Source organism: Macaca nemestrina, chromosome 9, assembly GCF_043159975.1.
Source record: "Macaca nemestrina isolate mMacNem1 chromosome 9, mMacNem.hap1, whole genome shotgun sequence".
NCBI lineage: Eukaryota > Metazoa > Chordata > Mammalia > Primates > Cercopithecidae > Macaca > Macaca nemestrina.
The window spans coordinates 40,131,878-40,148,895 of NC_092133.1; the positions used below are offsets into that span (position 1 = coordinate 40,131,878).

The following is a 17,018-nucleotide window of genomic DNA, read 5'->3' on the forward strand; positions in this document are numbered from 1 at the left end:
TTACCGGAATCTTTCACTTTCCTATGTAAATACATATTTATGTTGTGCATTTTTATCATCAAGCATGTATTATTATTTTATAATCAGAAGAAACAAAGAATAGAGTTGACTTTTTGAAAGGATCCTGTTACTGAGTACTTGTACATAAATATGGTTCTGTCCAGTGAGGGTTCAGTCATTCAAAATCAATCATTTGGCTGCATTCATCAACTTCCAAAGCTACCTACAGGGTTAGATTAGGAATTACTGTCACGGCCCGAACTCTGGGGCCTGAGTGGTCAGATCATGCAAATGTCTTTCACAAGACCTCCTGCAGGAGGGAGCTGCCTGTTTTCTAAAAAATTCCCATGCAGTTTCAGGCCCTCACCCTTTAGGGAGATTGGGGCTACAAGGCTGTCCAGGCTTGAAGCCATTGCTATGGTTCTTTGCCCCAGCTTAAAGTCAGCTGTGATGAGGGTCAGCTGTGATGAGGGTCTGTTGCCTCCACAAATCATCATGGGCATCTGAGGGCTTCAGGGAGATTCACTGCAGGAGAGAGCTGCTGAGGGCTCTGGGGCCAGGGGCACCAGGAAAAAAAAGGGCAAGTCACGTGACATTCCCTGAAAACTCCTCAGCATTTAATCATAAAAATGGGGTAAATAGCATGAGATCTGGTGGTTATCAGGGAATTTAAACAGCTAGAGAGACTGAGATAGCACTCTGTGGGTCAGAGTTAAGGTTATTTTAGGGTTTATATTAGGATTATTTGATTCTTCAGATTCCACCTCTGCACTGAGTTTTGCTACCAGAAAGCAAAATACCTGGATAAAATTTTTGCAGTTCTGCCTTCATCCCACTCCCAGCTTCACAGAGTAGTGACTTAATATTATTATTAACTTTTCCTCAACAGAAGCTCTCATTGCTATATGTGCTATGTGTTTGTAAAACTGGTTGTAGCTATTCTTTCCTGCATCACTTAGTGTAGTGTAATGGTTTAAGTGCCAACTTCGTCCAAATCCACCAGGGATTAAATTTGAACGTCATCACTCTTTGGAATGTGTCCTTAGCCAACTTAATTTAACCTCTCTGGGTTTCTGTTTTGACATCTGCAGAACTGAGTAAAGGGTATGAATTTCACTTAGTGTGAGAATTAACACATGTAGTTACTAATATTTTTATACACGTATCTTTGTAATGGATTCCAGGAAAAACTGTATCTGCAGGTGAATTTTTAAACCTTATGTGTTAAGACCACAAAACTAATCTTTTTCTTTGTTGTTATAGTCATTAAACAGTGATATTAAATATCTAAACAGGCCGGGCGCGGTGGCTCACGCCTGTAATCTCAGCACTTTGGGAGGCCGAGGCGGGCGGATCACGAGGTCAGGAGATCGAGACCATCCTGGCTAACACGGTGAAACCCCGTCTCTACTAAAAATACAAAAAATTAGCCGGGCGAGGCGGCGGGCGCCTGTAGTCCCAGCTACTCGGGAGGCTGAGGCAGGAGAATGGCGTGAACCTGGGAGGCGGAGCTTGCAGTGAGCCGAGATCGCGCCATTGCACTCCAGCCTGGGCGACTAAGCGAGACTCTGTCTCCAAAAAAATAAATAAATAAATAAATAAATAAATAAATAAATAAATAAATATCTAAACACTTTAAAATATTCACTTCAGGAAGCCGAGATCGTCTATTCTTTCTTCCTCTCTTAGTCAAGGATAATCCTATGCCTTGGTATTCTTAAAAGTTCCATCTTTTACTTTTACTGATACACATATACACATACACACATATATACACATACTACATATGCACATATATATGTGATAATAATTATTTCTTCGCTTCAAGAAAAACTGGAAAGTACAAAAATTATTTTTTGAAAAAGGAGAGAAATAATAATTATCATAGGAGAAGTAACCACTGTTAAGATTTAGTCATGTTTTCTTCTGGCCATTAATGCAGAGCCCATCAAAAGCAAGGGATTCTGGAAAGCCATGTTGCTAGTCCTGCCCTCCAGGGTGTCTAGTCCTTCTCTTACCTCCAGAGTGTCATGACCTGAGAGAGTGTCACCCTGAATTGCGGTAGGGGACCCTCCTTCCTCTGCAAAGATCTGTTAGCCAAGGGTGAGGGTTAAACAGAGCTGAATTTTAACACTAGATGTAAGAATTCTTGATTCTTAGGAATAGGAGGAAGAAAAATTATGAAGGACAGAGAGGCAAGGAGTCCCAGGTAGCCACCAGAGTTGTCAGGAAAAAGACTTTCTATATGGTATGGTTTAAGGAGTACCAGGCTCCTGCATTGGCCGAAGCTGACCCCTTGCCAGTCAGACTCACTTTAGGGCCCAGAACTCAGCCACAGAGTACAGGGGTGAGGTGAACAGGGAAGTGGATATCTGAGTTTGAGCTCTGGCCGTTCCCTTTTCTATAAAGTGAATGATCACTGGGTCAGAACAATCTCCAAGTTCTATTCTTGCTCTTAAATCACATCTTTGTCATTTTCACTGAGAGGCTTATGGCTTCATCTTTAAAATTAATAGATGACACTAGGATAGGTGATACTTTAGGCCACATACTTAGGGGTCAGTGTGTTACAACAGGCTTTTCCAGGAGATGGAGATCGCACTGGGTTGCACCAGAATGTCCGACTGGGGTGGGGTGGAGCTAATTGGGACAGGGGTGAAGACACAGTCAATGAGAGACTTGAGGAAACATTTATTCAATGTTCCTTTATTTCTAGGATAATTCTGCAATGAGCACTGGAAGGATTGTTCTCTTTCCATTATCTGTAGGTCTAGCATAGTGCCTGGCACAAAGTAAGCCCTCAATAGATACTTTTATTTATTTATGTATTTATTTATTTTGAGATGGAGTCTCACTCTGCCACCCAGGCTGGAATGCAGTGGCGCTACCTCGGCCCACTGCAACTTCTGCCTCCCTGGTTCAAGCAATTCTCCTGCCTCAGCCTCTTAAGTAGCTGGGATTACATGCACGTGCCACCATACCCGGCTACTTTATGTGTTTTTAGTAGAGATGGGGTTTCACCATGTTGGCCAGTCTGGTCTCGAACTCCTGACTTCAAGTGATCTGCCCGCCTTGGCCTCCCAAAGTGCTGGGATTACAGGCATGAGCCACCACTCATGGCCTAATAGACACTTTTAAATGAATGAATGAATGAGACAGGCTGGAGTAGATGAGAGGAAGCGTACATATGGAAGCGTACATATCTAGGCAAAGAAAAGAGCAGAGGATGCTCCTTTGAAGTCCCCTGTGCCAAGGCACTGAGGGAGAAAGCTCAAAGCCCCGTGAGTGACTAGTGCAGTCCCCACCAGCTGGTGTGGACCCCCTCAGGAAGGACCCTCCCTCCCCACAGCCCCACTGTGGTAGAAATCCCAAGGCAATGTGGAGGCCCTTTAAAGTGTGCCTTCAACTAACCACCATTCTCTAGGTCCTGATTCACAGTTTACCTAAGAAACATTCTTTAAAACAACTGAGATATTGCACAGCTCAACGTCTAGTTACCTTGAAACTGGCTGAGTAAGGTCAAGTGTTCTCAAAGGCAGATGGCCATTCCTTCTTGACAGAAATGATGACCATTTCCTGCCCTTTGGTGTTTTCATCGTTTACCCAAGAAAACCTCCAATTTTGACTGTGGAAGCCACTGGAAAGTCTTCTCTCTGAGGCAACCAGACTGGCTCAAACACCACATTTGTTTCAGTGCCACCGGGCTCTTCTGCTAAGAGAGCATCGCCCACAGCCATCTGGGGTGCATCCAGCCCCTCTGCAATGCAGATTCTCAGCTTGGGTTTGTGTCTCTCTGAGCCTGAGGCGGTGCAAGTGCAGTTACTTTAATTTCATAGAAAGTGTTTAAAGGGGATATATACACTCTAGCATTTAGAATCTTGATTCAGGACTAATGGAGGTTGTGCAGTGAATTTTAGTTTATTCCTACACAGTGGTGCTTACTACATACCAGACCCTGTTCTAAGCACTTTGCATATATTAACTCACTTAATCTCAAGACCTTAGGCACTAATACTCTTAATTGCCTTGTTATTCCTCATCCCATTTTAAAAGATTTTTATTATAACCCCATTTTACATGCCCAGTCTGTAGCATAGTGAAGCTAAATGGCCTGCCCCAAATTCCACAGCTGTTAAGGTGCAAAGCCGAGGAATTGATCTGAGGTGGAGAAAAGGGCACTTTGAAGCCTAAAGCCTTAAAAAGGAAACCAATGGTTCAGATAAATGCCAGCTTTATTAATAAGCAGTAAATAATGGAAAATAAACTTGACCTATTGAGCTGGCAGAGAGACAGTTGAACCCAGGCAGTCTGGTGGCAGAGATCACCCTCTTAGCTGCTACATTGCACTACCTCTTTACATACATGGCAATGTGAAGGCTAAAACAAAGCATCCTATGCAACTGATTGGGAATACGCAAGCATCCCGAATTTGGGGACTGTTATATAGTTCTTTGTACCCCCTCAGTGCTGAGCAACCATTGGATACTCTACAATACATATAGATTGATGATAATTTTCTCCAAATATTTATATATATGCATGCAAACAACGCTGGTTCCACTGGGCCTTATCCACAGTGACACTTACATGGCACACAAAGCAATCATTACTAAAGACTCGTGGGTATTACTAGAAGCCAATACATAATGTTTGAAGACTTTGTCATCATTGGCCATAAACTAATTTTTATTCAGAAACTAATTTTTTATTCATGTTTTCCTGATTACCAAAATAACATATATTCACCAGAAAAATTTAAATATACAAACGATTGCTAAAATATACAAACCATTAAAACATTAAAGTGAAACATGCATAACATTAGGACAATGATTCAAAATAAAGTAATTGAGAATCTCAGGATTTGACAGGCTTTGAAAGGACTTAACTTTAAGAAGTCTCTCTGTCTTTTTAAGGGTTAATTTGTACGGTTTTAAGAGTTAATTTGCAGGGAAGGGGGGATCTCGCCTGATAGCCAGGTATATATAGTAACTTTTTTATTTTTATTTATTTGTTTATTTTTATTTTTATTTTTTCTTTGAGATGAAGTCTCGCTCTTTTGACCAGGCTGGAGTGCAATGGCGCTATCTCAGCTCACTGCAAGCTCCACCTCCTGGGTTCATGTCATTCTCCTGCCTCAGCCTCCCGAGTAACTAGGACTACAGGCGCCCACCACCACGCCTGGCTAATTTTTTGTATTTTTTTAGTAGAGATGGGGTTTCACCGTGTTAGCCAGGGTGGTCTTAATCTCCTGACCTCGTGACCCGCCCGTCTCAGCCTCCCAAAGTGCTGGGATTACAGGCGTGAGCCACTGCGCCTGGCCTATAATAACTTTTAAGTTGTCCGTAAATGTCTCTTAGAAGAGAAATCTACTGACATCTCTGTATAAGAAGGTGAGAAAGTGCGTTGTTCCTCTAGGCATGAACTAAATTTATATAAATGCACAGGTAAGGGAGTGGCTTTAATGTTAGGCCAGAGTGGGAACCAGCTGGACCTGAAAGTATACGTCTAATCCCAACTATCTGCATTTTGAGATGAAGTATGTGGGTAGGGTTCCTGTTTTCAGGATCTTTTCTTTCTTCTCTAGTCATATTTCCTCCTCAAATCATGTCCCATGGAAGGATCCAGCCAGCTCAATAAAAGCTATCTGGTCCTGCTCTAACTGACACAGTGGAGATAGCACCGGACGTCTCATCAAAGACCGTGGGAGTTATCTGGCTTTACCACTTAGTAACTGGGGAGCAGCTTAAACCCATGGTGTACCTCCACTTGCTCTTTTGTCTGTGAACATAGTGCTACTGCCCTGTCTCTTTCATGGGGTCATCAGGAGACTATGATGAAGCCAAGAATATGAGAAAGCTTTGTAACCTCTTCCTGCAGCACATGCAGGTCAGAGGGTGAGGTGCTAATTCCTCACAGCTCGAATGTTTGCCTTGATTGGGAAGGATTGATCTGAGGTGGAGAAAAGTGCACTTTGAAGCCTAATGTCTTAAAAAGGAAACTAATGGCTCAGACAAATGCCAGATTTATTAATAAGCCATAAATAATGGAAAATGAACCTGACTTACTGAGTCGGCAGAGGGAAATTTGGGTTTCACATCCTCCCTACTCCATCTCTCCTTGAAAGACAGAAAGGAAAGAAGGAAGGAATAAAAGAAGGAAGGAAGGAAGAAAGAAAAGAAAGAAGGAAGGATGGAAGGAAGGAATTGTACAGTGAAGAATAGCATAATTCAAAAGGAGAAGATAACTTGGGGACAAAGGCCCTCAGTGAGAAAATATTTGTCCAATTTCTCTTGCTAGGCTGAGCTTCTCTAAGGTGGGACTAGATCTTACTCATCTTTGTAGGCCCTACTCCTTGTAAAGCATGTGTCACATCCTAGAAACTATTTAAGATGAACCATATGGCATTGCCATTTTTGTAGATAAAAAATAGCCTAACATTGGCAATGCCATATGAGTCAACCCAATAAGTGTTAGCTAAAGATGCAAGAGACCTAAGGGTCATATTCATTTAGCCAACCTTAACCCCTGTTCCCTCATAACACCTTCCCACCTCCAGCAGCAGCTCAGAGACGTGGGACTTCTCTTTCACTGCCTGTAAGAGTCGTGCCTCTCTTTGAGGGCTGCCCTTGGTGTTCCTTGAACCTGAAATTTTCTGGATATTAAGTGTATTCTGTACCAGTCTCTCTCTCTTATGGGCTCCATACTGCTAAAGAAAGGGCATCATTAAGACCCACATTTAAATTCCCATTTCATTTGATAAACATAATAGGTTCCACTAAACAAAATGGGTGTCCTACACTAGGATGTCAAACAGACTTTTTTCTTTGCCTTTTTCCTCTTCCCCTTCCCTTCTTCCTCTCCTTTCCCTTCTTCTCTCCTCTCATCTTCCTTCCTCTTTTTCTTTTTTCCTCCCTCCTTTCCTCTCTCCTCCCTTCCTTCCCTCCCCTCACCTTCTCCCTCCCTTCCTTCCTTCCCTCCTTCCTTCCTTCCAAGACAGGGAAACATTTTTTCCTGTTCTGTGCATGAAGCCTGAGGGAAACCACAGGCTTTTAGGCTGGAGAGGAGACACAGCTGAATGAATTGGGCAAGTGAAGCTCATATCTGGGTTCCTCAAAAGGACACCTGAGTCCTACATCCTCCCTACAGCTCTCATGATGCTAAGCATTGGACAGAGGCCATGTGGATTGGGATGTATGTGAATCTAGTGGATTTCAAGTTGAGGTCATGAACTTCCATTTCTCCTTCCATATATTTGCTTCTTTTGTTTAATTTTGTCTGAAAAATGAGATTTGGCAGTGTTGGGCTCTGTGATAAAACTGCATAACATTTATTCTGTAAACAGCCATCTTTGCATCATATCATGTCATTGACATGAAGAGTCGTATTGCAAACACTGTTTTTTTATTATAATAACTCTGTACAGAAGCCTTGAAAGGTATGATTTTGTAAAATATGTCTGGTCATTAGCTTCTCTTTGCTACAAAACAAGCAGCAGGAGAGAAAGGGGCCTGGTGGAGGCAGAGGGACAACCGCATGGACACGCTGGAAATCAGGCTCAGTCAAAGGACAGGAATTTTTGTCTCCTTTGTTCCCTGCTGCATCCTAGGGCCTACAGCAGAGCTGGGAATGAAGTATGATGAGAGAACAGGTTAAACTTGACAGAATGACTATGACACTTGGATCTCTTGCATCTGTATCTAGAACTGATAAGATACCTATTAGGTAGGTTGAGAAACAGCTGTTGAAAGGATGAAGAGTCACTGCAATTCAACTATTAAGTAGATGTTCTCATAATTCCATAACTGATCAGCTCATGAGGCATCTATCCCCTCCAAGACTGTTTCCTCATTTCTGAAAAGGGGATTATTGTGCCTGTTTGGCAGGATTTTTGAGAGGATTAAATGAAAAGTGATGTAAATGTTAGTGCCTTTTCTTTCTATGTGCTTCCAGTTTCCTTAAAATAATCTATGTGTATGTAAGAGTGTGTATGTGCGTGTGCATGCACGTGTGTGCCTGCGTGTGTGTGTGTGTGTGTGCGAATGTGTCTGTAGAGGGTGAGGGAGGCTAGAAGAAACAAGTTGTTTGGGTCATGTTGTTCAGGGTTTCTCAACCTGCCCACAATGCCACTTTAGGCTGGATAATTCTTTATTGTGAGGGGCTGTCCTATGCAGTAGATGTTTAGAAGAATCCCTGCCTTTTACCCACTAGATGCCAGTTACATCCCCCAGTTGTGACAACCAAACATGTCTCTAGATATTGCCAAATGTTCCCTGGGAGACAAAATTGTTCCCTGTTAAGAACAACCGCTGTTAGCTGTAATCACCCATTGAATAATTAAATATTTCACTGATAAACAAGTTGATCGGGTAGTATGAAGACATCGTCTGTGGCTATATTATGTTTAAATGTATATAAAGTGAGGGCTTATAGAGGAAAAAGAAAAGCTGATATCAAATTACATAGTCAACCCATAATGATCCATGAAGCAAGTAATGATGTAGATAATAAAAAAAGTTACTTCAGGCACACAATTTCCCTGCATTAGATTGCTTTTCTAATTATGGTTGATTTAGGATACAAATATTAATAGTAATCAATTTCTTGAACACCCTCTGACAGATGACAGGGAAAGATGGCAAGTGTGCATGGAGAGAAATCATTTGGGTTTCTTAAATTTTTATGGACACTCATAAAGTAGGTGCATTAACCACAGGTGATCAAACTGCATTGTCCATTAGCAAGCTTAAAAAGTAATAGCAATATTCATACTTACAAGTGAATTAATGACTTTAGTCCCCGGAAAGTATGTCTTGAAATTGACTTGATGTTGTTGTTTTCTATGAATCTGCAATAAGTTATAATATTTTTTGTCAAACAGTTACAGGAACTTGAGAGTACTTGTCCTGAATCATCATGTTTAAAAAAAGCTTTTTTACTTACAAATACTCTAGATGTGGAAGACCAATAAAAGCATCATCACTGATCACATCAAAGGAGTTCGATGTGAATAACCTGCCCAGAAAAAGTACACAATGAAAATGGTGAAACTGACAGATTGTCAATCTTGGCTGCTTTTATCTCTCAGAAAAATGAGTGGGAGTTGTATACAGAAAAATGTCTGCATGGCTGTCTGCTACAGTGTTAGTTATGCAGATAATCTATGCAGCATTCTTTTACTCCTAATCATCTCCTCACCAAAGGCTCATCAAGGGGTGCCTGGTGCCCCACTCCTCACAATGACTGCCACCTGCCCTGGGTGATATTTTGAGATACAATCAGAGCACCCAAAGCAACATTTTACATATTTTCATGACAAAGGCACTAACAATCTTTCTACTTGTTCTAGAAACCTCTGGAGTGTTCTGACTGGCAAAAACAATGGTGCTTGGGGTTTTGAGCCTGGGAAACCTAAAAAAATTAAGCTGCATGCCCAGTTATGCTGTGATATCTCATAATAGACAGGCAGTTGACACTGGCTCCATGAACACCAACCAGCCTCCTCCTTTGCAAACAGACTGAAAATGGGAAACATGAGGTTCGGGAAGAGTCTTAGACCCATTTTATCACCGAATAGTTGAAACTTTTACTTGGACAAATATATTTGCAATTTCAAAATCCACAAGGATTTGGTTTTGAAATTACTGATGAAAAAGAACATCAATCAGCCATCCCACACCCTGTTGAACTCCTTGGAGAACTGAATGAGAGGCTTAAAAGAGGTAGTTTTAAGCTAAACCGTACAGCAATATATTATATTATGTCATAATGTAATAATAATAATAGTAATTCTGTTAGTAAAGCTTATCACTTTTACTTTGAAGCCGGGGATTAAATATAACTACCACGAACTAGCTCACTGAATTCACCTCTGAGCCTGTGAACTAGAGGAATTAAAACTAGGAGATCTCACTTTCTGAACATTTATGAGTCATCTGTTTGTCATCTGGGATTGCTTCAAATAATCAGAGGAGGGGGACAGCAAGGGGTTAGAGAAGAATTGGCACGAGTTGATAATTTTTGAAGCTGAAAGATGGATACATAAAAGTGAATTTTACTATTTTCTCTACATTTATATATACTTAAAATTTTTCATAAAAATGCGGAGAATGGGGGATAGGAATGAACCAACCAAACAAAAGGAGATGATTTCTTGCATTTCTTCCTAAACTATCAATCCTAGAGTGGTGTTGGATTGTCTTCTAATCCCTTATGCCTCTAATGTCATGGCTTTGTACGCAGATAATTCACTAGGTTCTGAAAAGCCAGCACTGATGAATAGTGATACATGTTAGAATTCCATATTACTAAAACAAATTCAAAGCTGTATGATTTCCATCACAGCTTTGGCAATTGTGTCTTTTCTCACTTCATGGTTCTGGAAATCAAGAAGATTCCTCAGCTTGACTCCAAGGTAAGCTAACATCCAAAGGCTTCCTTAGGTTCCAGACTTTCATTGCATTCAGTACAGGCAGCATCAGTGGTGGAGAGAATGGAATAAGGCAGAAATTGGTATATACAAATATTATACCTCTCACACTCACTGATTTGAAAAATGGCCCATGGACCATGCACTTCATAATCTCATACTCCAAGTTGCCAGAAGAAATAGTTTCCATTGCTACTTCCCTTTATGTTAAATCAGATGCAGGACAGAGTGGGAAATGAGTATCAGTGGGCAGAACTTGCCCATGCATGTCACGGGAAGAAAAGAGAGGATTTCTGCTAGATTTTTTGTCTGCTTGTTCATTTCTTATCCCTAGCACCTGTGATACAGCACCTGACCTATAGTAGACATTGAATAAATATTTGTTGAACAAAGAGGAATTCACTTTACTTTAAATTCTGATCCTTACCAAATTACTGGATTAAATGTTTCTTACAGCAGGAATTCGCCCTTATTTGTTTTTGTGTCCCCAGTCCCGAGCACAGTTCCTGGAGGAATAATGTTTGTTGAACTACATTTCAAGGACTAAAACCTCTGGTGAGAACTACAAATGCATATGCAAAACTATGGATGAATATTCGAGGAAAGGAGCCAAAACACAATAAAGTACATCCTATATGATTATACTTATATAAAGTACAAAAGCTAATGTATGCTGCTAGAATCAGGAGAGTGGTTACCCTTGGAGGCAAGGAGCAATTGGGAGGGAACACAAGGGGCATCATTTGGGGTAAAGATAATACTGAATTTCTTGACCTGGGTGCTGTTTACAAGGGTGTTCACTTTGTAAAAAGTCATTGAGATGTACATTTATAACATGTGCACTTTTTCTTTACATATATTATACTTCAATTTAAAAGTTTCTTATAAAAGCTAAAAAAAAAAACCCCTCTGGCTAAGATAATAATGAATACCATAATCTCTCAATTCTAAATTCAATTGTAGTTTCTATGGAAAAAGATGTATAAAATTAGACATACATTCTAAAGATAGTTGAGTGGGCTATCCATTTGATTATCCTACGTATACTTAAAAAGACTCCTACATCATATTCTATACAGAGGATGAAACTCTGACCCTTAATTTGTATGGATTCTTCTAAATATGTTTGATTTCATTATTATAATTTGTTATTGAACCAGATACGTTAAAGTATTCCACAGTCTCTATTAAGGGAAACTGTGCCCAACCCACCCCACCTACACAAAAAACAGAACTGGGGCAGACCACGGTGGCCATGTTTTACACTACACAACCTCTGTCCCTTTCCACAGAGTAGTCAGTCTCTAAACCAACCAGCATCCCATGGCCCAAGCAGCCTGGTTTAAAAAGGTGAGTTGGGCTAAGATGAGACCCTTGTTGGGGATCTGGAATTGGCCGACTGAGAAGTGCAGCCACCTGGTAGAGAAGCTAAAGGATAAAGGATGCCTTAGGGTTGAGTTGGATCCATGGTAGGCAAAAGTATGTGCAACGAATGCTTGGGAGAGTGCAGAATGGTCGTGGAGACCTCACCAAGGGAAGTTTTTTGAAGACTGGTATGGGAGAGATACCTAGATCTGTGTTGGAACCTGAGCCAAGGCTTCTGAATGCTGCTTGCTCTTGGAATCACCTGGACAGCATCAAAAATACTGATGCTTGGTTCCCACTCTCGGGGATTCTGGTAAAATTCTAAACCTGGGGTGTTGCCTGGGTTACTGAAAAGCTCCCTAGGTGACTCATATGCAGCCAGGGTTGCACATGGTAAGCTTCCCAGGTCAGTCAAAACACTGTCCCCTTTACCTGTGGTGACCAAGGGGCCTCTGCTCCTTGCAGCAAGTCTGCCTGGAGCAGTTGCTGTGGGGCGTGGAGGAGCTGTGGACTTTCTTGTCCCTATAACTCCGTGTAGCCTAGAGTCTGCAATAATATGAGTTGGAAGTGACAACTATCCTCACAACAGCAGCAGCATCATGGAGGGGTTTCTGAAACCAACGGACCGTCCAAATGACCTCGTTACTCTGAGCCACAGATCAGTGATCTGGACCCTGCAGGCGTGCCAAGCAGTCAGCCCGTGGGTTTGTGCAGAGGTGGTGCAGAATTTGCCCTCTGCCCCAGTTCCATGGGAACGTTGGAGGTTTCTCCTCTTTTTTTAGGGAAGCATTTTCCTAAGAAGCCAGGCATTTTCCCCTAGAATTTTGGTGGAGGTGGACACAGGGGTGTGCCTGATCTGTCTATACCCTCCCCCAAGGGCTGTGCACTTATTAATTCAGTAAGACAAGGGGCTGTGGGAGGAGAGGGGAGGATTTTTTCTTCAGCAACCACGGGAGTATGTTTCCTTACCAGAAGGGAGATTTAGAAAAATCATTTATATGAACTGTGGATTCCAGGCAGGTACTAGCTTATTCTTTGAATAATGATCTTTGCCTTCATAATAGCCTACATGTCATAGACTCCTGCCTGGATTATCTTATTTGGTCTTTAGAACAACTCTGTGAAAGTAGTAAAGCAGGTAAGATCTATTTGACAGAAGAGGAAACTGAGGCCCAGAAGGCTACTAAACGCTTTCCTTGAGGTCACAAGGCCCAAGACCCCTGGTTCAGTACCCGTTTCCACACACTGGGTGACCTCTCAGCATAGGTCTCAGGTCACATAATGACATAATAACCATGTTCTGGCGAGCAGCCATAATACCACCACTCAGCTCATATGGATTTAAGAGAAGTAATTAAACAATAATGCCTTTCTTAGAGGAATTAATTAATCAGCGTAAGCAGTCTTAAAATCACATCCAGATCATATCAATCTGTGTTTTTCAAGTAGAAAGTTTAAAAATTTTGAACACACTTTGTGAGGTTTTTCCAGTTTTTTTTTTTTTTTTTTTTTTTTTTGACAAAGTCTCGCTCTGTCACCCAGGCTGGAGTGTAGTGGCGCGATCTCGGCTCACTGTAACCTCCGCCTCCCTGGCTCCAGCAATCCTCCCACCTCAACTTCCCAAGTAGCTGGGACCACAGGAGCACAACACCAAGCCTGGCTAATTTTTGTATTTTCTTTTTTTTTTATAGAGACTGAGTTTTGCCATGTTGCCCAGGCTGGTCTTGAACTCCTAGGCTCAAGCGGTCCACCTGCCTCGGCTTCCCAAAGTGCTGAGATTACAGGCATTAGCCACCATACCCAGCCTTGAATACACTTTGGTGAATTCTGTTTATAAATAATATATGCTCATTGTAGAAATTCTGGAAAACACAGAAAAGCTTAAAGAAGAAAATGAAGTGCACCATAATCATACTACCCAAAGACACTGATATGCATATGCATAATACACATATGGTATATACACAAATGTATTTCTAAAATTGACATCATATTATATTATTGTGTGTCCTTTTCATTTGCTTATTATATCATGAACAATTTCTCATGACAATCAAGTTTTCAAAAATACAGTTTCCATAGATTAGTAAGTTTTGTATTATGGATATATCATGATGTAACTTTTTCTTATTATTGATTCCAATGTTCACTATTATAAAAATGATTATAACCATCCTCATATATAAATATTTTTCCTATCTCTACTTGTTTCCTTATGATAGACTTAGGATAGATTTCTAAAAGTACCATTATTAGATTATGGATGGTTTTTAAATCTCTGGTTCTTCACTGCTGACTTGTACCAAATTACATGTCCAACTCTGAGTATGGAAATGCGTATCTGACCATATCCTCACCAACATTTAAAATTATCATTTTTATTTCTTTTTCTATGAAATCATGTCCTTTGACTCCTTTTGTTGCTTTCTAAGCACTTTTTATTTATTAAGGATATTACTTAGTCTTCTCCTAATTCTTTTGATGCTGAAAGTTTTTTCCTACTGATTACTGATTTGCCTTTTCATTAATGATTTTTAACATAGAGAAGTTTAAATTTTTATTTAACAAAATATATCAACTCCTATTATGTATTATTTCTTTGCTTTTAATTTTTTTTTTTTTTTTTTTTTTTTTTTTTTTTTTTTTTTTTTTTTTTTGAGACAGAGTTTCACTCTTGCTGCCCAGGCTGGAGTGCAATGGCATGATCTCGGCTTACTGCAACCTCTGCCTCCCGGGTTCAAGTGATTCTCCTGCCTCAGCCTCCCGAGTAGCTGGGATTACAGGCATGTAATCCATGTAATCCACCATGGCATGTAATCCACCATGCCTGGCTAATTTTTGTATTTTTAGTAGAGACAGGGTTTCTCCATGTTGGTCAGGCTGGTCTCGAACTCCCGACTTCAGGTGACCCACCCTCCTGGGCCTCCCAAAGTGCTGGGATTACAGGCGTGAGCCACCGCTCCCAGCCTGCCTTTATTCTTTTTTTAAAATCTTTTTTTAATCTTTTTTTTAAATCATGAATTTAGGGGGTACAAGGGCAGTTTTGTTACATGGATATATTGTGTAGTGGCGAAGTCTGGGCTTTTGGTATAACCATCACCCGAATAGAGTGCAATACACCCGTTAAGTATTGCATCATCTCTCCCTTCCTCCTACCCCCCACCCTTCTGAGTCTCCAATGTCTATCATTCCACACTTTGTGCCCATGAGTACATATTATTTAGCTCCCACTTATAAGTGAAAACATGCAGTATTTGACTTTCTGAGTTATTTTACTTAAGATAATGGCCTCCAGTCCATCCATGTTGTTGCAAAAGACATGATTTCATTCTTTAAATATCCTTTCCTGTCTTCAGATCAAGGAAATACTGCCTACATCTTCCCCTTAACATTTTCTTTTTAGCTCTTAATACATTTGGGACTTACTTTTATGTATGGTGTGAGGGAAGACACTGCCTTGTTATTTTCTAAATATTTACCCAAATTTACCCAAAGCTTTCTGTTGAATAATTAACAGAATTTACAGAATCTCCCCTACTCAAGTGTGTGATATCCTTCAAATGTCTGCCACTTTGTTTTTTTGTTTGTTTGTTTGTTTTTTGCTTTTTTCTGGCATTTTCCAAGGATCAAATCTTGGATTTATTTTTTATTCCCACTGTTTTCTAATTTATTATTTTATCTTTTCTTTACTGCTTTTCTCCTGATTTCCTTAGGATGCTTACTAAGTTTAGTGCTCAATCATGTACTTTTATTCTTTCTGAATAAAAAACGAAAGTATTTAGAAAATGGAACTTTACCTTGTGTAATGCATCCAGTAAGTTTTGCTCCATACTCATCTCTTAAAATTGCGTATTTCATTTCAATGGGAATTTAGAATAATATTCTTAAAATTCCCTGTAATTGTTTTTTTTTTTAAGCTTTCATAATTTCATTATTAATACTAAACTGGGATCAGAGGATGTGGCCTGTAAAATGCTAACACTAAGCTCTAATTCCTCCAGATTCCGCTGTCTATAGGGATGCGTCATGACTAAGTGACACTTTCACACTAAGGCCATAAAGCTGTTAGGGGATTCCTGGTTGAACGGAGAGGTAGGACACACAGAATTTACTTCAAAAGGAACGGAAAAGTAGGCAGCAGGGTTAGCATGGAGCTCAGAGTTCAGAGGGAACTCAGGGCCAGCAACAGAGAAGTAAATGAAGAAGCAGAAGATCTAAGAACGAGGATATAGCTACAGGGGGTCAAGGTCAAGGCTGCCCAAATTCCAGGTGAGAGGCCAGAGACGGGAATGCATAAGAGCGAAAGGACTGGGCAGGCTCATGTGTTGGTGCTAAGTCTGGTGCGCCACTGAGGTGGTTGCCTGTCCTGGGGCCTCACCTCTCCAGAGGCCAGGGAAGCAGCACACTGAAGAGGGAATCAGGAAGCCTAGGTCCTAATATAAAATAGACCATAAATTCTGTGTCCTAGAGCATACCACTTCTCTCTATGTTGTAAAGCAAGGAGACTAGACTAGATCATTTGTGAGGTCCCTTGTAGCTCTAAAGATGTATGAGTCTATCCTTATAGCACTGCAGCCTTCATTCATGGAAGAGTAGGCATGTGGAGTCTGGGGAGCGGGGAGGCGGGTCTGCAGATGGCTGAATAGTTGGGGGAAGGGTGACTCCTGCTGAGAAAAGTTCCCATTGTCTCAAACTAGACTGCTCATTTGGTCCCGTGCCAGGCACCCTGGCTCTAATGACACGTACTTCTTCAGACCCTCTCCAGTCACCTGTAATATCTTGATTGCCATTAGAATTGTATCTGGCCCATCAGTGGCCTGCATCCCATCTTCCAGCCTAGAGCAGGTTTTCCTGGCTATGGAGGGAGATGATCTAGGGGGCTCTTCCAAATGATTCCCAACTCCGTGAAAACCACTCTGATTAAGAAGGGAGAAGTGAGTAGCCAGCACCTGGTTGTCACTTGGAGAATGAATTGATTGGATTCAGAATAGAGAATCAGGTTTCTAAGCTTGTAACTGCCAGTTACAATTGTATGTTTACACATTAAGTAGGTAAATCTGTTTCATCATCTGTTAAAATAGGATTGAGGATGCAAAAAGACTTCCTGGATGATTTTAAAAATTATGTGAGGTAATGTGTATGAGCATATCTCCAATGCTCCTGCCAAGGAATAGCTAAGCAAAGAGCACAGACATCAAATGTCGGAGCTGGAAGAGCTCTTAGA

General features: G+C 40.9%; 1 protein-coding gene and 1 long non-coding RNA gene across 6 annotated transcripts in view; one reads left to right on the top strand and one right to left on the bottom strand.

Annotated features, from left to right (window-relative positions):
• LOC105480022 (leucine rich glioma inactivated 1) overlaps nt 1-17,018 on the bottom strand; it is a 40,178-nt gene that overhangs the window by 11,440 nt on the left and 11,720 nt on the right. For 3 of the 4 annotated variants that reach the window (XM_071069472.1, XM_024792485.2, XM_011738462.3), the window contains 2 exons: nt 8,944-9,015; nt 8,777-8,848 (listed from right to left, as the gene is read on the bottom strand). The exons of the other annotated variant lie outside the window; for it this stretch is intronic. In XM_071069472.1, coding sequence (XP_070925573.1) covers nt 8,777-8,848; nt 8,944-9,015 — 144 coding nt within the window. The remainder of the gene's footprint in view (nt 1-8,776; nt 8,849-8,943; nt 9,016-17,018) is intronic. 4 annotated transcript variants of the gene reach the window in all.
• Nucleotides 1-17,018, top strand: part of LOC105480019 (uncharacterized) — a 29,890-nt gene that overhangs the window by 2,806 nt on the left and 10,066 nt on the right. The window contains exon 2 of one of the 2 annotated variants that reach the window (XR_011607731.1): nt 10,345-11,053. This is a non-coding gene — a long non-coding RNA (uncharacterized lncRNA). Of the gene's footprint in view, nt 1-9,865; nt 11,054-17,018 lie in introns of those variants that run through there. The other variant, XR_011607730.1, reaches the window with a different exon arrangement.